This window comes from Poeciliopsis prolifica, unplaced genomic scaffold, assembly GCF_027474105.1.
Source record: "Poeciliopsis prolifica strain line A6 unplaced genomic scaffold, Auburn_PproV2 SCAFFOLD006, whole genome shotgun sequence".
Lineage (NCBI taxonomy): Eukaryota > Metazoa > Chordata > Actinopteri > Cyprinodontiformes > Poeciliidae > Poeciliopsis > Poeciliopsis prolifica.
Genome location: NW_026562381.1, coordinates 18,767,215 through 18,792,214, shown reverse-complemented (window position 1 = coordinate 18,792,214; position 25,000 = coordinate 18,767,215). Strand labels below are relative to the sequence as shown.

General features: G+C 48.5%; 3 protein-coding genes across 3 annotated transcripts in view; 2 read left to right on the top strand and 1 right to left on the bottom strand.

Annotated features, from left to right (window-relative positions):
* The first annotated feature begins 4,837 nt into the window (after positions 1 to 4,837).
* LOC129360293 (transforming growth factor-beta-induced protein ig-h3-like) lies at positions 4,838 to 18,665 on the top strand. The gene is given in 18 exon segments (XM_055030407.1): positions 4,838 to 4,987; positions 5,750 to 5,848; positions 13,404 to 13,468; positions 13,542 to 13,699; positions 13,774 to 13,938; positions 14,820 to 14,966; positions 15,044 to 15,185; positions 15,277 to 15,435; positions 15,438 to 15,488; positions 16,513 to 16,650; positions 16,729 to 16,871; positions 17,034 to 17,170; positions 17,235 to 17,365; positions 17,747 to 17,871; positions 17,944 to 18,046; positions 18,191 to 18,240; positions 18,309 to 18,333; positions 18,408 to 18,665. Coding segments are annotated over 18 exon segments (2,013 nt in total). The 5' UTR covers positions 4,838 to 4,874; the 3' UTR covers positions 18,470 to 18,665.
* A 312-nt stretch (positions 18,666 to 18,977) lies between these two features.
* LOC129360295 (uncharacterized) lies at positions 18,978 to 21,743 on the top strand. The gene is made up of 4 exons (XM_055030409.1): positions 18,978 to 19,568; positions 20,741 to 20,890; positions 21,046 to 21,195; positions 21,296 to 21,743. The coding sequence occupies exons 1-4, from the start codon at positions 19,344 to 19,346 to the stop codon at positions 21,731 to 21,733; spliced, it is 963 nt and encodes a 320-aa protein (XP_054886384.1). The 5' UTR covers positions 18,978 to 19,343; the 3' UTR covers positions 21,734 to 21,743.
* Positions 21,744 to 22,538: 795 nt separating this feature from the next.
* LOC129360294 (beta-1,4-galactosyltransferase 1-like) overlaps positions 22,539 to 25,000 on the bottom strand; it is a 10,096-nt gene continuing 7,634 nt past the window's right edge. The window contains 4 exon segments of the mRNA XM_055030408.1: positions 22,539 to 23,678; positions 23,762 to 23,864; positions 23,951 to 23,975; positions 23,978 to 24,072. Coding sequence (XP_054886383.1) covers positions 23,547 to 23,678; positions 23,762 to 23,864; positions 23,951 to 23,975; positions 23,978 to 24,072 — 355 coding nt within the window. The 3' untranslated portion in view covers positions 22,539 to 23,546.

The following is a 25,000-nucleotide window of genomic DNA, read 5'->3' as shown; positions in this document are numbered from 1 at the left end:
GACTGGTCCAATGGTTCTGATGGTCCAATGGTTCTGTTGGTCCAATGGTTCTGTTGGTCCAATGGTTTTGTTGGTCCAGAGGTTTTGTTGGTCCAGACGAGGTTCTGTTGGTCCAGAGGTTCTGTTGGTCCAATGGTTCTGTTTGTCCAATGGTTCTGATGGTCCAGAGGTTCTGATGGTCCAATGGTTCTGATGGTCCAGAGGTTCTGATGGTCCAGAGGTTCTGATGGTCCAATGGTTCTGTTGGTCCAGAGGTTCTGTTGGTCCAATAGTTCTGATGGTCCAATGGTTCTGATGGTCCAGAGATTCTGGTGGTCCAATGGTTCTGTTGGTCCAGAGGTTCTGTTGGTCCAATAGTTCTGATGGTCCAATGGTTCTGATGGTCCAGAGATTCTGGTGTCCAATGGTTCTGTTGGTCCAATAGTTCTGATGGTCCAATGGTTCTGTTGGTCCAATGGTTCTGTTGGTCCAATGGTTTTGTTGGTCCAGAGGTTTTGTTGGTCCAGACGAGGTTCTGTTGGTCCAGAGGTTCTGTTGGTCCAATGGTTCTGTTTGTCCAATGGTTCTGATGGTCCAGAGGTTTGATGGTCCAATGGTTCTGATGGTCCAGAGGTTCTGATGGTCCAGAGGTTCTGATGGTCCAATGGTTCTGTTGGTCCAGAGGTTCTGTTGGTCCAATAGTTCTGATGGTCCAATGGTTCTGATGGTCCAGAGATTCTGGTGGTCCAATGGTTTGTTGGTCCAGAGGTTCTGTTGGTCCAATAGTTCTGATGGTCCAATGGTTCTGATGGTCCAGAGATTCTGGTGGTCCAATGGTTCTGTTGGTCCAATAGTTCTGATGGTCCAATGGTTCTGTTGGTCCAATGGTTCTGTTGGTCCAATGGTTTTGTTGGTCCAGAGGTTTTGTTGGTCCAGACGAGGTTCTGTTGGTCCAATGGTTCTGATGGTCCAATGGTTCTGATGGTCCAGAGATTCTGGTGGTCCAATGGTTCTGTTGGTCCAATAGTTCTGATGGTCCAATGGTTCTGTTGGTCCAATGGTTCTGATGGTCCAATAGTTCTGATGGTCCAATGGTTCTGATGGTCCAATGGTTCTGATGGTCCAATGGTTCTGTTGGTCCAGAGGTTCTGTTGGTCCAATAGTTCTGATGGTCCAATGGTTCTGATGGTCCAGAGATTCTGGTGGTCCAGTGGTTCTGTTGGTCCAATGGTTCTGATGGTCCAATGGTTCTGATGGTCCAATAGTTCTGATGGTCCAATGGTTCTGATGGTCCAATGGTTCTGTTGGTCCAGAGGTTCTGTTGGTCCAATAGTTCTGATGGTCCAATGGTTCTGATGGTCCAGAGGTTCTGTTGGTCCAATAGTTCTGATGGTCCAATGGTTCTGATGGTTCAATGGTTCTGATGGTCCAATGGTTCTGATGGTCCAATGGTTCTGTTGGTCCAATGGTTCTGATGGTCCAATAGTTCTGATGGTCCAATGGTTCTGATGGTCCAATGGTTCTGATGGTCCAATGGTTCTGTTGGTCCAATAGTTCTGATGGTCCAATGGTTCTGATGGTCCAATGGTTCTGATGGTCCAGAGATTCTGGTGGTCCAGTGGTTCTGTTGGTCCAATAGTTCTGATGGTCCAATAGTTCTGATGGTTCAATGGTTCTGTTGGTCCAATAGTTCTGATGGTCCAATGGTTCTGATGGTCCAATGGTTCTGATGGTCCAGAGATTCTGGTGGTCCAATGGTTCTGTTGGTCCAATAGTTCTGATGGTTCAATGGTTCTGATGGTCCAATAGTTCTGATGGTCCAATGGTTCTGATGGTCCAGAGGTTCTGGTGGTCCAGTGGTTCTGTTGGTCCAATAGTTCTGATGGTCCAATAGTTCTGATGGTTCAATGGTTCTGTTGGTCCAATAGTTCTGATGGTCCAATGGTTCTGATGGTCCAATGGTTCTGATGGTCCAGAGATTCTGGTGGTCCAATGGTTCTGTTGGTCCAATAGTTCTGATGGTTCAATGGTTCTGATGGTCCAATAGTTCTGATGGTCCAATGGTTCTGATGGTCCAGAGGTTCTGTTGGTCCAATAGTTCTGATGGTCCAATGGTTCTGATGGTCCAGAGATTCTGGTGGTCCAATGGTTCTGATGGTCCAATGGTTCTGATGGTCCAGAGATTCTGGTGGTCCAATGGTTCTGTTGGTCCAGAGGTTCTGTTGGTCCAATAGTTCTGATGGTCCAATGGTTCTGATGGTCCAGAGATTCTGGTGGTCCAATGGTTCTGTTGGTCCAATAGTTCTGATGGTCCAGTGGTTCTGTTGGTCCAATGGTTCTGTTTGTCCAATGGTTCTGATGGTCCAGAGGTTCTGATGGTCCAATGGTTCTGATGGTCCAGAGGTTCTGATGGTCCAGAGGTTCTGATGGTCCAATGGTTCTGTTGGTCCAATAGTTCTGATGGTTCAATGGTTCTGATGGTCCAATGGTTCTGATGGTCCAATGGTTCTGATGGTCCAATGGTTCTGTTGGTCCAGAGGTTCTGATGGTCCAATGGTTCTGATGGTCCAATGGTTCTGATGGTCCAATGGTTCTGATGGTCCAATAGTTCTGATGGTCCAATGGTTCTGTTGGTCCAGAGGTTCTGTTGGTCCAATAGTTCTGATGGTCCAATGGTTCTGATGGTCCAATGGTTCTGATGGTCCAGAGGTTCTGAAGGTCCAGAGGTTCTGTTGGTCCAATGTTTCTGTTGGTCCAATGGTTCTGATGGTCCAATAGTTCTGATTGTCCAGAGGTTCTGTAGAACGGGTCGGTGGTTCAGGAAGTTCTGATCCAATTCTTCTAAAATACATTTAAAACAGGAAGAAGAGGCTTGATGATGTCATCAGCTAATTTGCATGTTTGTTGAACTGATAGATGACAAATATGAATCAAATTTATTTTAATAGTAAAAACATTTGAAACATGAAAAACTTTTTTTACATTAAATTTCCTGTTTGGAATCACAAAATGTTTTTCTGAATTATTGCAACAGAAATGAAACGAGAAGGAAGAAGATTTTCTGTTGAATCATCAGAATCGTCTTGGTTCTGCTTATTCCTGTCAGAATGAAACCGGACCGAGTTTGATTGTCAGACCCACAGATTCTCTCATCCTGGAATCTCCTGGAATCTCCTGGAATCTCCTGAATCAGGACTCAGACTCTTGGTCAGATGATTCATCATATTCATAAAGTGATGGTGGGCTCTTTGTGACAGAGATGACTGCTGCTGACCTTTGACCCCTGAAAACATCTAGAAACCTGGCTGTGTGCACAAAGCAGCTCTGTGTCCCACACACACACACACACCAACAAACGCACACACACGCACACACACGCACACACACACACACACACCAACAAACACACACACACGCACACACACGCACACACACACACACGCACACACACACACCAACAAACGCACACACACACACACACACACGCACACACACCAACAAACACACACACACGCACACACACGCACACACACGCACACACGCACACACACACACACCAACAAACGCACACACACACACGCACACACACACACACACCAACAAACGCACACACACACACACACACACACCAACAAACGCACACACACGCACACACACACACACACGCACACACACCAACAAACGCACACACACACACACACGCAAAAGCACACACACACACACGCACACACACACACAGAGTCACACACACACACACGCACACACACACGCACACACACACAGAGTCACACACTCACACACGCACACACACGCACAAACGCACACACACACACACACACACACACGCACACACACACACACGCACACACACACACACACACACGCACACACACACACACACACACACACACACACACACACACATTGCAGAGGAAGCTCTAACTGGAAACAGATGGAGGCGGCGACGCCCAGTCCCAGTTCTCTAACTGGTCTGTTCCCAGTTCTGGTTTCCATCAGAGTGATGATGATGATGATGATGATGAAGCTCTCACTCATTTCTGTTTGGTTCAGAGCTGAATTCACTTCAGTCGCTCATAAATTTATGTCGTTCTAAACAATTATTGATTATTGATCTGAGAGCTTCAGGAAGTCCTGGCCGTTCAATGTGGACTCTGGCTGCTAACACTAGCACTAGCTGCTATATGTTTAGCATTCAGATGCTATTTTATGCTAGCAGAGCATATGCTAACTGCTTTTAGTGCAGCTTGAACAACAACAATCGTTTCCAGCGTCCAATCATCCCGTCAGAGCAGAAATTAGCCACTTCCTGCTCTTAGCGGATTAGCATTAGCTGTGCGTCAGCTTTACGGTCGTATCAGAAACATGTGAATAGAAAGGTTCTGGATCTGGAGTTCTGTTGGTCCAGAACGTTCAGATTCTTCTCCTGGATCCAGTTCATTCGCCTGCCTGCAGAGGTCAGAGGTCAGATCCTCTGACCTCTGACCCCTCCATCTTGTTCTTCATGATCTTCACAGCCGCGATGTTTGGTTGCCATGACAACACCCACGAGTCCAGAGTTTGGGTCACCAGAACCTGATGTTTCAGGTGCATTGAAGCCACGCCCCCTCCCCTTGCCAGGCCCCTCCCCTGGCCACACCCCTTCGGTTTCCAGCTTTGTTTGGAAAAGGAGGATCCAGTCAGCGTGGGGAAGGTTCGGTTCTGATCCAGTTCCCTCAGCGGGCTGAGGTCAGAACTTTTACTGGGTCTCTGCTCCTCCTCCTCTTCTCCTCCTCTTCATCCCCCTCCCCCCTGCTCCTCCTCTTCCTCAGGCAGCAGAACCTTGTGAGCAGAGCAGGACGGTTCGGACGGTACCAGGAGTGGACTCTATTCAGTCGATGAAGCCGTGGATGCTGGTTCCGGTTCTGGCCGGGGTTCTGGCCGTATGCGGAGCCCGGTCTCCGTACCAGACGGTTCTGCAGCACAGCCGGATCCGAGGCCGGCAGCAGGGGTGAGTGTCCGAACCGAGCCGAACCGAACCGCTTAGAGTTCTGCTCCAGGAGCTGACAAACAGTTCTGTAAGCGCATCAGAGACCGAAGTTCTTCTGGGTCCGAGCCGGAAAAGTTCTGTAGAACTTGTCCAGGTTCGGACATCTGGACCTGCAGGGCGCCCTCTGCTGGACGTTCACTGCTGCAGTAGGGAAACCTACAGCAGCTCAGTTCTGCTCGGTACCGGAGTTCTGCCAGAACCGTCTCAGTTTAAGGTGAACCCAGTGAGTCACAGAGGGAGACTCAGTTCCGATGAACCGGTTTTTTAAGGTGGGCTGAGTCTCATAAAGGTGGAACCAGGTCATTTAAGGTTGACCTGGTTCTGACTCCGTTGTGGTTCTGGACCGGTTGATTTACAGCTGCAGTTTTAACTTTTCCAGTCTTGATCAGATCTCTGTCTGTGACGTCAGTCATCCTTGTGTATGCGCTGCTCACTCTTGTGTGTAGCGCATTCACATTTCTCTCTGCTGCTACAGTCTGCCATAATTGCTAGCTACTTAGCACAGCCTCAGCCTGTGACGCTAAGTTGTTCGCTGCGATTAGTAGCGAGTACATGACGTTGATTGGCAGCACTAAGACCCGCCTCTTGGCTCTGATTGGCTGTTTTTGGTTAATTTCTGTCACCATGGTGAACTGCCGGTTCTTTCTGCGAGCAGAGCTGCATTCCTCCTTCAATGAAGCTGTAGCGGTTCTGACCCGGCTGACTCTGGGTTTTCTGTTCCAGGCCCAACGTCTGCGCCATGCAGCAGATCAAAGGAACCAACAGGAAGTACTTCACCAACTGCAAGCAGTGGTACCACCGCAAGATCTGCGGCAAACCCACGTGAGTCTCAGTTTAACCAGAACCATCCACCAGAACCATCCGGGTCGGGCGGCTCGGTCAGCGCAGGATGCTGAACGCAGCCCACCACATCAGGACGGAAGCAAACAGGAAGTGAGGTTTTTGTTTGCAGGAAGTGGACAGGCGAAGCAGCCTTTAGTGGAGCCTGACTACAGTTTCTGACCCGGTTCTGACCCGGTTCTGTGTGGCTGGAGTGGTGGGTTGGGATGTGATGCGTTCACTGACTCAGGCTCCTGTCGTTCTTCACTGTTGATGTTTGCGGTGTGTCGGATAAAAGCCTGCAGACGCAGACAGACCTGATTTACTTCCAGATTCGGGTTGTACCTTCAGAATCGGGTCGTCCAGGCTGCATTTGGGGAAAAAAATTGCATTGTCGAATGCGACTGAAATCTGAATATTTTTGTCCGAATGCGACGTTTATCCGACTGTTGTCACGTCAGGCTGAACAGCGTTAAAAGATGTATTTGGTGAAATGTCGTTTCCTGCTGGTTCCAGCAGCTGGCCTGCAGTACCAGGACCTGCCACCAGGTGTCACCTGTCCAGGTGTTTCTGTTAAATGTCTCCCATCGTCTGGATGAACTTCCTGGATTCATGAAAACGGTTCAGACTCTGAGGAAACGAGCCGCCATCGTTTTCCAGACGGTCCTGGAGGTTTTCCAGAAGCTGCAGGGATGATGGGATCTCAGGGGGAATTCTGGGTAATTGGTCCAATCAGACGTTTGACTGGTTCTGGGTCAGACTGGACCAGACTGGACCAGGCCGTCGTCCTGTCTGGGTTGAGGTGAAGCCAGCAGTGTTTCTCCCACATGGCGTCTGGTGGCTGGGCGCTGGAAGCCGTCATAAAGAGCGCAGTGTTTCCAAACAGGAAATGGGATTTATTCCGCCGGGAGCGCTGCAGGTTTATGTTGGAGCCGGTTCAGAGCTCCCAGCCAGATTCCTCCGCTGGATGTTCCTGGAAACGGAGCGGCTGAGTTACTGCGCCTCGCTCTGTTTGCATCCACAGCAGACACCTTGTTTAGAACAAGCGGGAGCCGCTTTTCCGTCTGGACAGATAATCGGGACCAGCCGTTGCCACGACGCTGATCTCCATCTGTGGACGCTTAGTGCCTCCAGACGCCGACGGCGCTGAGCTCAACGAGCTGCAGCTGCAGAGAGCCGGCGCCAGTTCAGGGAGCTCACCTGAACCCCAGGTTCTAGACACAAGCAGAACCGAGTCCAGGTTCTCTTTCCCAGATTTCCCCTCAGGTCAAAAAAGAAACATCTGAGTGACTTTGGGTCAATCGCACCAAGGTCCAGAAGGTCCAGAAGGTCCAGAATCAGAAGGTCCAGAATCAGCAGGTCCAGTCCAGTTTACAGAGAAACAAACCAACACCAGATCAGAAGTCAGGCAGTGGTACCGGGTCCTTATGGGATTCCTGGGTCAGAACTTTGGGTGCTGTCCCAACCAGATGAGCCTCCAGAGGTCAAGAGGTCAAACATTCTAACTCAGAGCCAGGAGAGCAGCATGTTCCTGATATTAGCATTAGCATGCTAAGCCTCAGCCTGGATGTGTTTCATATTTCCCACCAGCCTTTTGAAGATGGCTGCCATGTGAGCATGAAATGTTCTCCACCTTCATGACTTGATGAACTTTACGTCTCGTCATCTTAAAACGTGAAAGTGAAGATGAAGTCCAGCAGAATCAGAAACTTGGCGAGATGAGAGACAGAAGCTTCATGTTTAGCATTAGCTTCTGCTAACAGTTATATGTGTTTAGTGGTTTAGCGAATTGGTGGTTATGAAGCTAACTATTTGGGTTCTTCCCGGCGCTCCGGGTTCTCCGGCCATCCCTGGTGCCTGCAGATTTTTCTTTTCTCAGAGGAAATGAGTCCAGTCGGCCGGTTCTGCTTCATGCCGCAGGTTCTGATACGCTTCATTCGGTTCAACCCAGATCAGAACCAGCAGCTGCTGCAGTAATAAATGGATAAGTTTCTTTGATGCTGAGACATTAGAATATTCTGTAACTGGTAGAAGGCCCACTTTGCAACTGTCTTGATGTGGCTCTGAAGGGTCAGGTCAGAGGTCAGGTCAGCCTGATCTCTGGTTTCAGCTAGGACAAGTGAAGCTGTTCTCACTCTAGATCTATCACTCTAGATTGTTAATCTAATAACTTCAGTTTAGAGCTGAAACGATTGTTCGAGTGATTTGAGTTCCTGTATTATTAAAATCCCTCGAGGAAAATCTATCTGTCTCGAAGGCTTCGTTAAATTATTAAATTATTTGGCACACCGTGTTCCTCCTGGGCGTTATTTGTGGTGCGCAGTGATGTCACTTCCACCTATGCGTTGTTGCTAAGTGCTAGCAGCATGATGTTAAATTTTCCTGTGTTTTATCAAGTTTTGGGGGACAAACAAGCAGTTAAATTGTGTTGGAGCATTTCAGCATTTCTGCTTTCAGAACCACATCATCAATGGGGACTTTGAGGGAGAACTTGATTAATTGTGAAAATATTCTACCCACCTTATTCCTAGCCGGCATGAGACGTTGTGTGATTTATGGGTGCAACTTCCACCATTTGTTTACATGTTAGCAATTTGTTAACCGGCTTTCCACAAAAGTCCTAGGCTATAAAATATGTGGGAACACCAGCTGTCACAGTTTAAATGCAGCAATATTGTTTTACCGCTACCTACAGATGGATGGCGACTTGAAGAAATTGCCGCAGATAACCAGCACTAGCTTAGCTAGCTACCGACAGTAGTATAGTCAGCTACAAGCCCTAGCATAGTCAGCTACAAGCACTAGCTTATGTAGCTACTAGCATATGTAGGTTCCTGCACTAGCATATGTAGCTTCCTGCACTAGCATAGTTATCTACCATTAGTAGAATAGTTAGCTACCAGCACTAGCATAGTTAGCTACCAGCACTAGCATATGTAGCTTCCTGCACTAGCATAGTTAGCTACCAGCACTAGCATAGTTAGCTACCTGCACTAGCATAGTTAGCTACCATTAGTAGCATAGTTAGCTACCAGCACTAGCATAGTTAGCTACCATTAGTAGCATAGTTAGCTACCATTAGTAGCATAGTTAGCTACCAGCACTAGCATATGTAGCTTCCTGCACTAGCATAGTTAGCTACCAGCACTAGCATAGTTTGCTACCAGTACTAGCATAGTTAGCTACCAGCACTAGCATAGTTTGCTAGCAGTACTAGCATAGTTAGCTACCAGCACTAGCATAGTTAGCTACCAGCACTAGCATAGTTAGCTACCAGCACTGGCATAGTTAGCTACCAGCACTAGCATATGTAGCTTCCTGCACTAGCATAGTTAGCTACCAGCACTAGCATAGTTTGCTACCAGTACTAGCATAGTTAGCTACCAGCACTAGCATAGTTAGCTACCATTAGTAGCATAGTTAGCTACCATTAGTAGCATAGTTAGCTACCAGCACTAGCATATGTAGCTTCCTGCACTAGCATAGTTAGCTACCAGCACTAGCATAGTTTGCTACCAGTACTAGCATAGTTAGCTACCAGCACTAGCATAGTTTACTACCAGTACTAGCACAGTTAGCTACCAGCACTGGCATAGTTTGCTACCTGCACTAGCATAGTTAGCTACCAGCACTAGCATAGTTAGCTACCAGCACTAGCATAGTTAGCTACCAGCACTAGCATATGTAGCTTCCTGCACTAGCATAGTTAGCTACCAGCACTAGCATAGTTTGCTACCAGTACTAGCATAGTTAGCTACCAGCAATAGCATAGTTAGCTACCAGCACTAGCATAGTTAGCTACCAGCACTAGCATATGTAGCTTCCTGCACTAGCATAGTTAGCTACCAGCACTAGCATAGTTTGCTAGCAGTACTAGCATAGTTAGCTACCAGCACTAGCATAGTTAGCTACCAGCACTAGCATAGTTTGCTACCAGTACTAGCATAGTTAGCTACCAGCACTAGCATAGTTAGCTACCAGCACTAGCATAGTTAGCTACCAGCACTAGCATAGTTTGCTACCAGTACTAGCATAGTTAGCTACCAGCACTAGCATAGTTAGCTACCAGCACTAGCATAGTTTGCTACCAGTACTAGCATAGTTAGCTACCAGCACTAGCATAGTTCGCTACCAGCACTAGCATAGTTAGCTACCAGCACTAGCATAGTTAGCTACCAGCACTAGCATAGTTTGCTACCAGCACTAGCATAGTTTGCTACCAGTACTAGCATAGTTAGCTACCAGCACTAGCATAGTTTGCTACCAGTACTAGCATAGTTAGCTACCAGTACTAGCATAGTTAGCTACCAGCACTAGCATAGTTTACTACCAGTACTAGCACAGTTAGCTACCAGCACTAGCATAGTTTGCTACCAGCACTAGCATAGTTAGCTACCAGCACTAGCATAGTTAGCTACCAGCACTAGCATATGTAGCTTCCTGCACTAGCATAGTTAGCTACCAGCACTAGCATAGTTTGCTACCAGTACTAGCATAGTTAGCTACCAGCACTAGCATAGTTAGCTACCAGCACTAGCATAGTTAGCTACCAGCACTAGCATAGTTTGCTACCAGTACTAGCATAGTTAGCTACCAGCACTAGCATAGTTTGCTACCAGCACTAGCATAGTTAGCTACCAGCACTAGCATAGTTAGCTACCAGCACTAGCATAGTTTGCTACCAGTACTAGCATAGTTAGCTACCAGCACTAGCATAGTTAGCTACCAGCACTAGCATAGTTAGCTACCAGCACTAGCATAGTTTGCTACCAGTACTAGCATAGTTAGCTACCAGCACTAGCATAGTTCGCTACCAGCACTAGCATAGTTAGCTACCAGCACTAGCATAGTTAGCTACCAGCACTAGCATAGTTAGCTACCAGCACTAGCATAGTTAGCTACCAGTACTAGCACAGTTAGCTACCAGCACTAGCATATGTAGCTTCCTGCACTAGCATATGTAGCTTCCTGCACTAGCATAGTTAGCTACCAGCACTAGCATAGTTAGCTACCAGCACTAGCACAGTTAGCTACCAGCACTAGCATAGTTTGCTACCAGTACTAGCATAGTTAGCTACCAGCACTAGCATAGTTAGCTACTTCTCTGTCTGAGCTGCTCCAGATGCTGATGCAGGTTTTCTTCCCTTGGCTTCTATCCACACAATGAAATGAGCACATAAAGCATTTTGGGTTCTTTCTTCAAGTTTAGAATTTTTAGCCAAATTATTTTCTTTGCTTTTCTGTCGGAAGGCGATAAAACTGCAGCTTTTGTTTTGGGAGCCGTTCAAGACACACCTGCTGCCACAAACTAAACTTGCTGTGATTATTAGCAGCAACTTGACACTTCCCAGAGGCAAGTTGCTCTCTATAACAGGTTAATGTGCGGTTCGGTTCGGTTCTGGTCCAGTGGGTCTGCAGCCCAGCAGCTGCTGTCATTTCTCTGCTGATTTGATCACACCGGGATCTGATGGACTAAATAAACCCAGATATTTTGTCTTATAATTCAATTTTGTTGGCCCAATCATAATGATAGACTCAGATCATGAACTTTATTATTTTTGAAATGAAAAACCAAATGGACACCAAGCTGATATTCTGTAGTTCTGGTGTTTTATGCTGTCGGCGCTAAACTGCAGCTCAGACCTCTGACCAGCAAAACACCCCCATATTCCAGTGAAATATTGCAACTGGCGCCGGAGGTCCGACCCGTCACGGGTTCCCCAGTGAGACTCCCAGTCAGGCGGAACCAGAACTTCGTTACTACGATATTACAACTTCAGTTCCTGTTCAGTGACGTTGTGATGCAGAGCTGTGCATCATCGGCGTTGCCATGGTAACTGATCTGGTGGACAGGAAGGATCCAGGTTTGAGGTTTGATTTCTACGGAAGCCTCTCAGGGACATGGGGATTTTGTCCTTTGCGTTTCCTCGCAGTAATCGACGGACCAGTTCATACATCATAACTGAATCCTGTCAGCCTTTCTGCTTTATTATAAGTTTATATTTGGTTTTTCCATGAATATCTTGTGATGGAATATCTGAAGTTTTATATATTTTTCTTTAGTAAAGAAATGCACCACAAACCTGTGATATAAACAGAAACTTTCCCCACGTAGGAAAGAAATAAAAATACATCTAAACTATTTGGACTATTTCTGAGTTATGATCAGAAATCATCAGGCGGTTAAATCGACTTTCAATTAGTTTTTTGCACCAAACAGTTAATAATAATAAAGACGTTTCACTGAGGCTGTGTAAGATCCACATGAATGAAATAAGTAGTTATTGATATGACAGGACACCTGGGTGGTGGGCGTGTCAATGTGACATCACCAGGTATGAAGGGAAGGTGAGGGGCGTGGCGTGTGAGGAAGCATCTTGGTCATTGTGTCAGTCCTTGTGAAGTTTGATCATGGAATAAATCAATAATCATGACAGATCAATAAGTGGCCTGGAGACTGTAACGCTCAGTTGTGTTTAAGGGAAGAGAGGATGCAGACTCATCAGGACGGTCAAACATCAAACCACACTGGTACTGGGAACTGGTACTGGGAACTGGTACTGGGAACTGGTACTGGGAACTGGTACTGGGAACTGGTACCGGGTGCTGGTACTGGGAACTGGTACTGGGAACTGGTACTGGTACTGGGAACTGGTACCGGGTGCTGGTACTGGGAACTGGTACTGGGAACTGGTACTGGTACTGGGAACTGGTACCGGGTGCTGGTACTGGGAACTGGTACTGGGAACTGGTACTGGTACTGGGAACTGGTACTGGGAACTGGTACCGGGAACTGGTACTGGGAACTGGTACTGGTACTGGGAACTGGTACTGGGAACTGGTACTGGGAACTGGTACTGGGAACTGGTACCGGGAACTGGTACTGGGAACTGGTACTGGTACTGGGAACTGGTACCGGGAACTGGTACTGGGAACTGGTACTGGGAACTGGTACTGGGAACTGGTACTGGTACTGGGAACTGGTACCGGGAACTGGTACTGGGAACTGGTACTGGGAACTGGTACTGGGAACTGGTACTGGGAACTGGTACTGGTACTGGGAACTGGTACTGGGAACTCCAGAGTTTTGTCCTTCTCTTCTCCAACCTCACAGAGCTGAGTAAACATGAAAATTAGCTCAACCAACCACGAGCGTTACTAACATGTCCAGCGGCTGCAGCACGCTCTTCTCTTCCCTCGTTCTCCATAGAGAAGCGGTGTCGCATACTTGTGACATCATTAGCAATATGACAGCATCTTAAAGAGACACGACACAATTACGGCTGTTACAAAACGATTGACACTCGGACAGATGAGCTTCCCTGACTGAACCCAGAGCAGAACTCTGACTCCATCTTTAAATATGGAAATGTTGAATTCATATTTGTCACTGTAAACAAAATAGACCAGCAAATATTGCAGGAAGTAAATTACAAGGGAACGTAAAACTTATTGCGAGGGAACGCAAAAGAAAAAAGTTCCCCATGTCCCCTCGAGGCCTCCGTAGATTTCTGTTGCCTCTGGTGACAAGTTGCCCGTTGCTCCGTCTCCTCCGCAGCGTCATCACCTACGAATGCTGTCCAGGTTACGAGAAGCTTCCAGGAGAGAAGGGCTGCCCTGCCGGTACGTCATGTGACCTCTGACCTCCGCTGCGCTGTGCAGCGGAGGTCAGAGGTTCTGACGGGTTCTGTTGCAGCGCTGCCTCTGGTCAACATCTACAGCACTCTGGGCGCGGTGGGCGCCTCCACCACGCAGATGTACTCGGACCGAGCCCGGCTGAGGGAGGAGGTGGAGGGACCGGGCAGCTTCACCTTCTTCGCTCCCAGCAACGAGGCGTGGGCCGCTCTGCCCGCGGTCAGTCCGGGCCTCAGGGGTCAACGCCGGCCGGGGGTCAACGCCGCCACGCTCACTCTGTCGTCCCGCTGCAGGAGATCCTGGACGCTCTGGTGAGCAACGTGAACATCGAGCTGCTGAACGCGCTGCACTACCACATGGTGAACCGCCGGCTGACGTCCGAGGAGCTGAAGCACGGATCGTCCTTCTCCTCCATGTACCAGGACTCGCACGTCCACATCCATCACTACAGCAACGGGGTGAGCGAGACGCAGCTGAGAAGCTAGCAGCGCTAACGCTAAAGCGCTAATCACAAATCTGCTAACGCATGAGTCAAACATTAACATGGGATTTAGCAGAAGCTAATGCTAAACTTCAATCATGTTGCTGTCCACCTCCAGGCAATAACATGTCCTACTGCAGAGCATAGCGCCCCCTGCAGGCTGAAACGTGTCGTTGGCCGGTTCTGTGGTTGGAGCTGCAGGAAGTGATTCTGGATCAGAACTTTCTGTCCTGGTTTCAGTTGGCAGCTGTTGAGCCTCCAGGCTTTAGGCTCGACCCACAGAGATGGAAAACAGTTTCTGCTGCAAAACACGAGAAAATGACTCGAACAGATCAAAGCTGTTTTATTTGGAATGGAAAATTGTGACCTTAAACACAGAACTTTATATGTTCTACAAACATCTGCAACAAAAACGTAATTCACAGAATTTACTATTCTTAATTAATGCATAAACGTCTCAAGTCAAGTTTAATAGTGAAAGCTTCCAATGATCTCTGACCTTTAAAGGTTCAGGCCTCAGGCTGCAGCTCAGTTCAACCTTCATGTTTGTTTTCCTCTTTACTGCCTGTTTCATTTTATCCCTGCATGTTTCTTGTGTTAATCACAGGAAATGGAAAAGCTGGTAAACACACTTCAAAATAAGAGCATGAATATAAACTACTACTTCCACACAGAGCTGCAGGAATTAGCTTAATGAAGCTAAGTGCGCTAAAACGCTAACTAGCAAAAGTGCTAAAAGAACATTAGCTATGCAAAGTGACATGATGATGTCACTTCCTGTCTGAGCGGCTGCAGCAGACGGTTCCTCCGTCGCGGTCCGTCTGCAGTGGGTCTGACCGGCAGGTTGTCGTCTCTCAGATCGTGACGGTGAACTGCGCCCGCCTCATCAAACCCGACCAGCACGCCACCAACGGCATCGTCCACGTCATCGACCGCGTCATCACCGCCGTGTCCAGCGACATGCAGTCCATCGTTGACGTCGACGACAACCTGGAGACGCTCCGCGTGAGTAAATCCCTGGGAACTCCCGGTGTGATGATGAACAGGCGTTCTGACATCACTTCCTGTCTCCCCGCTTGCAGGCGGCGTTCGCTGCTGCGGGGCTGAGCACCCTGCTGGAGAGTCCGGGTCAGTACACCATCTTCGCTCCCACCAACGACGCCTTTGCCAAGATTCCTCGGGAGACCCTGAACCGGATCCTCGGAGACCCCGTAGCTCTGAAAGGTGTCCTTCTCTGTGCCTGATGGTAATACCGGCGTCTCCGGGCGCCGCTGACCTCTCGCTGACCTCTCGCTGACCTCTCGCTGACCTCCAGACCTGCTGAACTACCACATCCTGAAGCAGCTGCACTGCTCCGAGTCCATCGTGTCGGGAACGTCCATGGAGACGCTGCAGGGCGCGGCGCTGGAGGTCGGCTGCGACGGCGACCAGATGACCCTGAACGGGAACGCCGTCGTCACCAAGAAGGACCAGCTGGGACCAACGGCGTCATCCACTACATCAGCCAGCTGCTCATCCCAGACTCAGGTTCTGGTTCTGAACACACTCACTCAGGACAGGAGGCCCAAACTTTCAGCTTGGGGCCACGTCTGGCCCCAAGGAGGATTTTATTGATTGATCAGATGCAGGCAATGTTCCCTCTAAGTGTTCATGTGTCTGAGCACACTGAGTTCCACTGTGGGCATCATCAGTGGACACGGCGGAGGGCGTGGCCACGAACAAGTATTATAAACCTGAGATCATAGAAAGTTGCATGGCTTATGAAAAGAGTCAGATCACATCAGCAATTTTCATTTGTTTGCTTTTAATTTCAGTGATTTTCTGAATTAAAATGAAAAAGAAGAAATCATTGCTATTAATGGCCTCATATTTCTGTGCCAGTGAACAAATGTCTGCTTATCCATAACTCAGTGCTTCAATATCAGATGCAGACCATTCTTTAATTCATGCTCTGATAAACGAGCATCAATGTGATCACAGAGCTTACTAATAACAAGAATAATCTCTACGATCCCTCCTCTGTCCACTCTACTGTTCTTCTAGTTGCATAAACTCCAACAACCATTTGATCTTAGAGGTGCATTTATTTTTTTACTGTGGTGAGTGGACGTCCCACTGAGACATGATAATGTCTCTTAACTCCGCTGCTCTATTCTCACCTGCTCGGTGCCACGGCGCTATGACCAAGACATGAACCCAAAACAGCATGTGATGATTGGCTGCAGCGAAACTGAACCGCATCGTATCATTGGCTGGATTCCTGTCACTCACTGACTTCAATGCAAAGTACAGAAAAACTGTTATTGGTCCAAACTGATGTCTGAGCTCAATGTCCACTTTATGCTGGACTTTATTTTATGTGCTGCAGATTTTCTGAGAAGATGCGAGCGGCTTAGAGGGAACATAGGTTTAAACTTTGTGTTGTTAATCTGGTGAAATTATAACAAGCAAAAGTTTCTGAAATATTCATCAATTTATGACCAATCATAGTTGGGCTGTCAGGGTTCTGGTCCGGTTCTGGTCCGGTTCTGAAGCTCTGCTTTACCTGCAGCTAAGACTCTGCTGGAGCTGGCGGAGGACTCGGCCGTTTCCACGGCGACCAGGCTGTTCGTGGACGCCGGCCTGTCGTCACACCTGACGGGTTCGGAGGCGCTGACCATGCTGGCGCCGCAGAACCACGCCTTCAAAGGTAACGCGGCAACCGGATCCTGACCAGGTCACCTGGTGAACAGGTAAGGTGACCGCTTTCCGCCACCTCGTCCAACAGGAAGCGTGACGATGACCCCTGACCTCCGGGTGCTGATGAAGAACCACCTGCTGAAGCAGCAGCTGTCCTCCAAGGCGCTGTACCACGGCCAGCAGCTGCAGACGCTGGGCGGCCTCACGCTGCGGGTCTTCGTCTACAGGAACGTAAGAACGGGGTCAGAGGTCACGGGGTCGTCAGCTGGAGAACCTGATTGATATCACCTGAAAGTTTGTCGTGAAAACGAGAAACAAAACTTTAACGAAATTCTTGTTAAAACATAAAACCGGAACCATTAACGTTGTGGTTCTGATGTCCGTCCTCTCCAGAACCTCTGCATCGAGAACGCCTGCATCGCGGCTCATGACAGAACCGGCCGCTTCGCCACCATGTTCACGATGGACAAGGTTCTGGCTCCGCCCACCGGGACGCTGATGGACGTCCTGAAGGCCGACGAGCGCTTCAGGTGAGCGTCGGACAACAGGCCGCTCCGGTTCCGACCCGCTCTGACCCGGTGCGTCCTCTTCCAGCCAGCTGGTCGGCGCCATCCAGACGGCCGGCATGACGGAGCTGCTCAACCAGCAGGGGGCGCTCACCTTCTTCGCGCCCACCGACGAGGCGTTCAGGGCCCTGCCGCCGGCCGAGCTCAGCCAGCTGCTCAGTGAGTCTGCAGGTTCTGACCCGGTTCTAGTCCAGAACCAGGTTTGTTGTGGTTCAAAAAGGTTCTGATTCTGGATCAGAACCTTTTTGGGGTCAGGAAAAAGTCAATCGATTATTGGCACATCCTGAAGGCTTGATACAATTTTATAAATTCATAAAAAGATCAAATTCCTTCTTCAATAGAAAAATCTATTTTATTGCCTGAAAGTTAAAAACTTGTCCATTTGACAAAAGCTGAAGATCCATCATTGATTACCTGATTGATTATTGGACAGTAAAGGTGAGTTCCCTGCTCGGCATGCAGGGGGCGCTGCTGCCGCTGCATGTTTGGCCTCCTGGTCTCCGTGGAGACCAGCAGCCAACCAGCTGTCTGTTTCTGCAGGAAACGCCGATCAGCTGGCGGCCGTCCTGCGGCTTCACCTGGGGGAGGGGCTGCTGGTGAGCGGGGGGATCAGCTCCCACACCCGCCTGGCGCCGCTGCAGGGTGACAAGCTGGAGCTGGGCGTGGTCAGTGCCGCCGCCGGTGCCTGATTGGCCAATGGGCGACCTGTGGCAGTGCTGACTGTGTGTCTGTTGCAGAGAAACTTCACCGTCTACGTCAACAAGGTTCCTGTGGCCGACGCCGACCTGATGGCCACCAACGGAGTCATCCACGCCGTCAACGCCATCATCAGACCTCTGGGTAAGCCCCGCCCCCTCCTCGGGGTACAGCCCCGCCCCCTCCTCGGGGTACAGCCCCGCCCCCTCCTCGGGGTACAGCCCCGCCCCCTCCTCGGGGTACAGCCCCGCCCCCTCCTGAGGTTCTTACCTCCTGTCTCTGTTGCAGCTCCGAAGGCGGACCGGGAGCAGGCGGACGGACCGGTGGCTGCAACTCCAGTAAGAAACCAGTAACCAACCAGTAAACCGGTTGATGGATCCTGTCTGACCTTTGCCCTCTGTTGCAGGTCGACTCCCGGAGGTTCAGGAACGGTGAGAGACGGTTTTCCAGCTAATGGCCCTGGTACTGGTACTCATTCTGGTCCTGACTGTGTCTGTCTCCTCAGACGACTTGTTCGAGCGAGTTCTGATGAGCCGCTCCAGCAGAACCATGAACCGACGCCAGTGAGGGGGCGGGCTTCCGGCACAACCACTTCCTGCTTCCTGTTTGACGTAGAACCAGTTTGAGTCTGTGAAATCCAATTCAAATCTTCTGTAAAGCGTGTCGTCCTGCAGCATGTCGGCAGGTCGCAGTCCGGACCTGGAATCGGACCAGAACCGGACTCATGTTTGTAAAATAAAGCTGAGAGTGATGCTCCTCTTCATCATTTCTTCATCCCTGAACCTGAACAGATTCTCAGTTATAATAATTGTAATAATAAATAATAACATTCAGGTGAGTGCCGAGGATCACAGCCGGCCTCCAGGCCAGCAGGGGGCCCTAAAGAGTCTTTGGTTTCCTCACCAGTAAACATGTCAATGAGTTTGGCTCTTTATTTGAAGTCAAGTTTGGGAAGAAGAAAATATTCTTCATTTTTCATGTTTTGTATTAAACTTTAGGACTCAAATTAATTCACGTCAAAACAGTAAAATATTACATTTGATAATGTTTGATGATTACATGAGTGAGTTTTAGCCGAACCAGTTAATCCTGCCTCATTCATGCTGAAAACAGGAAGAGGCGGGACCAGCCTGACGTCACACCGCTATCATATTTGGAATAGCGGTCAGAAATAGAAGGGGGCGCTGTTGCAAATAATAGTCCTTTGCTTTTCTTTTTTTAAATCATCATGGATTATGGTCGTTATAACAACTGATCTATTGTAGGTTATTTAGTTTTATTCCTTATTTTAATCGTCTCGAAACGACATGCTTTGATTCCTGAGCTGATGAGAATCAGCTGCTCATGCCCAGGCATGATCCTCCGGGGCGGTAGAGGGCGCTGCGGCTGCTATTTGGGTTTCCGTGATATTCCCTGGTAAGCTGCACGGAGGTCTGTGAGGATGTTCTCGGTTCTGAAGGAGCGGGTCGGGGAGATTCTGCTTCCCGGAGATGAGTTCTGCTGCGGCCCCCAAGACACCCTCCCTCTTACGGACAGCGGGAAGGCAGGACGGCTGGTGGCCGGGCCGGGGCTGCGGCGGAGCGGTGACCGTCTGTTGGTGAGCCGGAGCGGCGTGCTGAGACACAAAGAGCCCAACAAATTCTGGATCGAGTCCCAGCAGAGGAGGGTGAGTCCAGTCCGCTCCGAACCTACATCCGAATTCTTGTCCCGACTCACCAGAAGTACAGAAAGTATTCGGGGTTATTCTGAGCCATTAACCCAAAGAAATGAATCATTTTGAAGGTAAAATCAGATAGAAGTAAAACCGAGTTCTGATCGAAACAGCGTTTAGTCTCAGGTTGCGTAGTCTGGATTTGAAGAGTCGATGTATGTTCGCTTTTAAAGCTGAACAGATGATTTTTTAACACTTGATACTTATATATGTTAAGTATCATTTCCATGATTAGTTACTTATTTACAGTCATATGTTAAGCACAATTTACATGATTATTATTACTCACCGAATTTAAGTGCAAAGAATGATTTATTTTGGAGAGATAGTCTTTTATTTTGAAGATTAACAGGATCTAGTTCTGTCATAGGGTAACCCGGAGACCCCGTAGATTTCGGTTGCTTGGTTTCGAACAGCCGTTGCAGTTATTCAGCTGGACAGAAAATGTTGAGTAAATACATCCGAGCCTCCGTTATAATCGCCCTGTAGCCATTTTCAGAATCAGAAGCTACAATTCAGCCATTCAGCTTCGATCCAGAGTCGGTCAGTAACGCGGCCACAGCCGGAGGACCGGGTCCGGTTCGGTTATCCTGCTCGGAGTGCGCATGCGCCTAATGCTTTCGGCCAATGCACCATCAGTATTTCCGTGTTTTAGACCAAACATGACCAAGTACTCCTTTTAGCCCTGGCGCTAGCCGAGCATAAAACCGCCACTTCCTGGCATGAAGTTATCGCGTTAATACAAGAACCGTAACAATTGTCACGTGATAGAGCTCGACTTTCCCCCAACCCTGTGTACAGAATTCTGTTACTTTTCATTGTTTTTTATTATAATTAATTATTTTCGTTAATTTTAGCATTTTCTCAATTTTAGTTTTTCAAAAGAATTTTTGGTTTAGTTTCATTTTTACTTTTAAAAATGTCCCCGGTATGTCCTCACTCTGTCCCCAGTATGTCCTCACTCTGTCCCCGGTATGTCCTCACTCTGTCCCCAGTATGTCCCCGTTCTGTCCCCAGTATGTCCTCACTCTGTCCCCAGTATGTCCTCACTCTGTCCCCGTTCTGTCCCCAGTATGTCCTCACTCTGTCCCCAGTATGTCCTCACTCTGTCCCCGTTCTGTCCCCAGTATGTCCCAGCCAAAGGAGAGACGGTGATTGGCATTGTCACAACAAAGTCCGGCGACGTTTTCAAAGTGGACATAGGAGGAAGTGAGTTGGCATCTCTGTCCTTCCTGGCCTTTGAGGGCGCCACCAAGAGAAATCGACCCAACGTCCAGGTGAGACGTCCCTGTCAAAGGTCAAAGATTCTGTTACCAGGGAGGTTTCCTCTCTGTTGCCCCCTGCTGGTGGTTTCTAACAGATGCTGCAGAAGGAAACAGAGCCGGGTCCGGTCCGGTCCGGTGGACTGAACCTCCTCTCTCTCCCCGGCCAGGTGGGCGATCTGCTGCTGGCCCAGTTGGTCGTGGCCAATAAGGACATGGAGCCGGAGCTGGTCTGCATCGACGGGTCGGGCCGAGCCAACGGGGGGCGTGTTAGGAACTGGAGGGCTGCTCATCAAGGTGTCTCTGGGCCTGGTCCGAAGGTAACTCACCTGAGATCCCGGCCCGGTTCTTACGGGTCACTCAGCAGTCTTAAGGAGCTGTGAGTTCCGGTTCCGCTGACTCGGGCCCTGCTCTCCGCAGGCTCCTGGCTCCCCGCAGCGACCTCCGGGCCGACCTGGAGCAGCTGTTCCCCTGCGAGCTGACGGTGGGGATGAACGGCCGGGTCTGGGTCCGGGCCGGCGCCGTCCAGCAGACTCTGGTTCTGGCCAACCTGCTGCAGAGCTGCGACGCCATGACGGCGGCGCAGCGCCAGCAGCTGTTCCGGCGCCTCCAGCAGGGGGCGTTCTGATTGGCTCGGAGCCGCAGGAAGAGCCGACTCTCATCGTGTTTGGATCAGAACCGTGTGACTCGTATCCATGGCGACAGAGACAAACATCTGCAGCTGAAGTTCTGCTAGGAACCCAGCTTCGGTCTGAGCTGGTCACACGACCCGGTTCTGGTCACTTGACTCGTTACCAGGGAGACCAGCAGCTGAAAAAGCCCGGGCTGGTTTGTTTTGAAATATCTCTAATAAATTGATTTATTTTTATCTATAAACCTCAGCGGCTCATTTCTCGACGGATAAAATTAATGAAAATGAGCTGCAGTGCAGATGTTGACCCGGTTCTGGAAACTCCTCGGAACCAGACCCGACTGCATCAGCAGGGGAACCAACAGAACCTGCACCAAAACTGACAAAATTAAAAATCAGAAAATATATAAACCAAATTAATAAATCAATGCATTTTTATGCACCAGTTATTTCTGTTTTTCTGCTTTTTGTGAGTTTTGGAAACAGAAAATGGATAAAGGATCAAAATAAAAACATAAAGAAAACAGAGACAAAAAGCAAAACTGAAAATGTGAATAGCAAAACATATTTACTAAAATTCCTGGAACTAAAAAAACATCAAATTCATTTATAAAAAAAAAAAAAAAAGTTCCTCTTTGGAAGTGTCTTTATTAACTGCTTTTGTTTTGGTTTTCCACTAAACCAAACAATCAGCAAAAGGTGATGCCCTCAAACTCCACCCCTCATTTGCATAATGAGGCATAAATGTGTAACAGGAGACAGAAAAAAAGTTAACAAAACCAAAAAATATTGTGTATTTAAATGTTAGTTATTGAACTAACCTGAAAAATATAAATTCATCTTAATCCTTTTCAAAATATATTTAAAAATAATATTAAATATTGTTTGTTATTCATATTTGTCCTATTTTTTCATTTCATCAGTTCCTCATTTGACCCCAGAACCCGACCCACATGAACAGAACCGGTCCAGTTGCTATGACTGTCGCCCCCTGCTGGCCTCTGTAGGACGCTGCTGAAGAATGAGAAACACTCAGAATTCACTTTGAATTTAATCAACATTCTGGTTCTGACCCAGTTTAAGCCACATTACAGGTGATTGTTCCGCACAGTTTGGTCTGCAGACAGGAAACAGAAGCAGAAGCAGAGACACATTCACAATGATCGACCGGTCCGGTCCAGACGACCCGGTCCGGTGCGGTCCGGTCCAGACGACCCGGTCCACATGATCGATAAGTTCTTTGGTACCAACAGCTGCAAGAAGGAGCCTCAGTCTAAATCAATCATCAGATCTGCTAATCACACACTGAAGAACGGACCCGGTTCTGGTCCAGATGAGACCTGACAATCCATCACACATCCACCTGGAGTTTGGACCAGGTTCTCAATCTAATCAGTTATTCTAATAAAAACCAGACCCAATTTGAGAGGCGAGGTCTGTTCAGGTTTGGTCCGGTCCAGTAACAGAAACACCAGGTTCTCCCAGAACGTTTGGTCCAAATGAAACCAGATCTGGTTCTGTTTGGTTCCAGAGTGAAGAGCAGAGCCAAGTGACGAACTCCAGAACTCGGTTCTTTGGTACCTGCTTCGGGTTCTTGTTCGGCTGGTTTTGAACCAGAACTTTCAGCCTTTAGTCACCAAGCAGAACCTCCTGGGTCCAACAGAACTGTTCTGTCAGAAAAGCTTGACCAATCAGATTGTCGGCTTTTAGCCCCGCCCTAGACTAATCCAATCAGAGAAGAGCTGCATCACTGAGCTCTCATCTGATTGGACAAAAAAGCTAACGATCATCCAGAACCCAGTAAGATTTTCAAAGAGCCTTTTTCAAGATGTGCTGCAGCAGCGTTTGATTGGCTCCCGTTGACCAATCAGAAGATTTCTCAAGGCAGGAAAAATTTAACATTCAGTCTGTTTGTGCAACAATGAGATGAGTACAGCAGGCCCGGCCCACAGAACCAGAACCACAATTTAAAGCTTCAAGTGTCAGAGACGGCGCATGGGCCCGGCTCCCGGCCCAGTTCCCGACCCGGTTCCGGCCCACTCAGGGTTTCCCCACATCCACTGTGATCTTGGTGAACAGGTCCAGCTTCTCCACCCGGACCAGGCTGTAGGTCAGAGAGTTGATCCCGTCTTTGTGCATCGTCTCGCGGGTGTGGGCGATCCGGTCGAACCTGGAACCGGAACCAGCAGTACCGTGAGCCCAGAACCGCATACAGTTCGGTTCCCAGAGAACCAGAACCAACAGGGGGCGCTACCTTGCGGGTTGGGCTCGTTCTTCTTGTCCCGGTTGTGTCGGATCATGCGGCACCTCCCCACCTCTCCGCTGGCTCTGGAGATGCTCATCCCTTTGGAGGCCAGCCTGGAAGCAGAACCGGTAGAGCTGTGGTTCTGGTTCTGACTTTACTCAGAGTAGAGTTTGGTTCTCCACTCTGGTTCTGAGCCTACCTGTTGTAGATGTCATCATCCTCGCGCCCCAGCCCCAGTAGTTGTTGGGGAAGCCGTTGATCTTCAGGTACTGCGCTTTGCTCATCGACGAAACGCCTCCAAAGTACTGATTGTAGGGCAACCTGCAGAACAGAGGTCAGAGGTCGTGGAGACACCCGGAGCTAACCTTCTACACCCTGAAGCAGCTCCTGAATCGCCATCAGTTTCTGAGATCCCTTAATGGAGAGATGCTTCACTCTGAGACAAAACTCCAGCATGCTGAGCGTGGCAGTTTGTCCGTTTCTAACCCAGAGGTTCTTAACCTTTGACTTTTCATTCTCTGAACCCTTCTTAGAGATCAATAAAATAGGATTATTTGCCAAGTTCAGGACATAGATATTTGCTTTTTGGTGCACAAAATGAGCCGTGCAGAACATCACCTTGCTCAAAGAACAAAACCATAAAAAATATTTCGGCCCCCAGAAATCCTTTTTTGCTTTTTTACTGATTAAAATATATTTGAGTTTTTAAAGAATTGGACATTTTAATTTTAAAACTTTGAAGCCAACTTGTTTTTGTTTTTTGTGGTTTTGAATCCACAAAATACTTTTTACTTTCCCGTCTCCACGCAGCTTCAAGAAGTGTTTCCTCAGTGTTGCCGGGGAGACTGGAGTTGCTCAACTTGGAGTTGCTCAACTTGGAGTTGCTCATCATGCAGATGGGGCTCTGACTCCATCGCGTTCCCTGATACACATCCATCCATGTGTACATATTCGTCCGACCACTTCCTGCTTTTGCTCGACATGTTTAAATAGCGTCTTTACGTCCAGCAGAGGCTCTGCTGAAGAACCACTGTTGTAATGTTTCACTTTTACCAAGTAGCTCTTCTGGTTGTTGTGTTTCAGTTGAAGACATTTAGCTCCACCTTCTCTCCAGGTAACAGGCCCAGAACTCCTCACTCCGTCCATAGTTTTTGTTTAATTATGGTGCAATTGTTCTATTTACCCAAAAGAAGTTTGTGATACGAACAAATTGTATATTTTTACTATATTTTTCACCTACTGAGGGCCC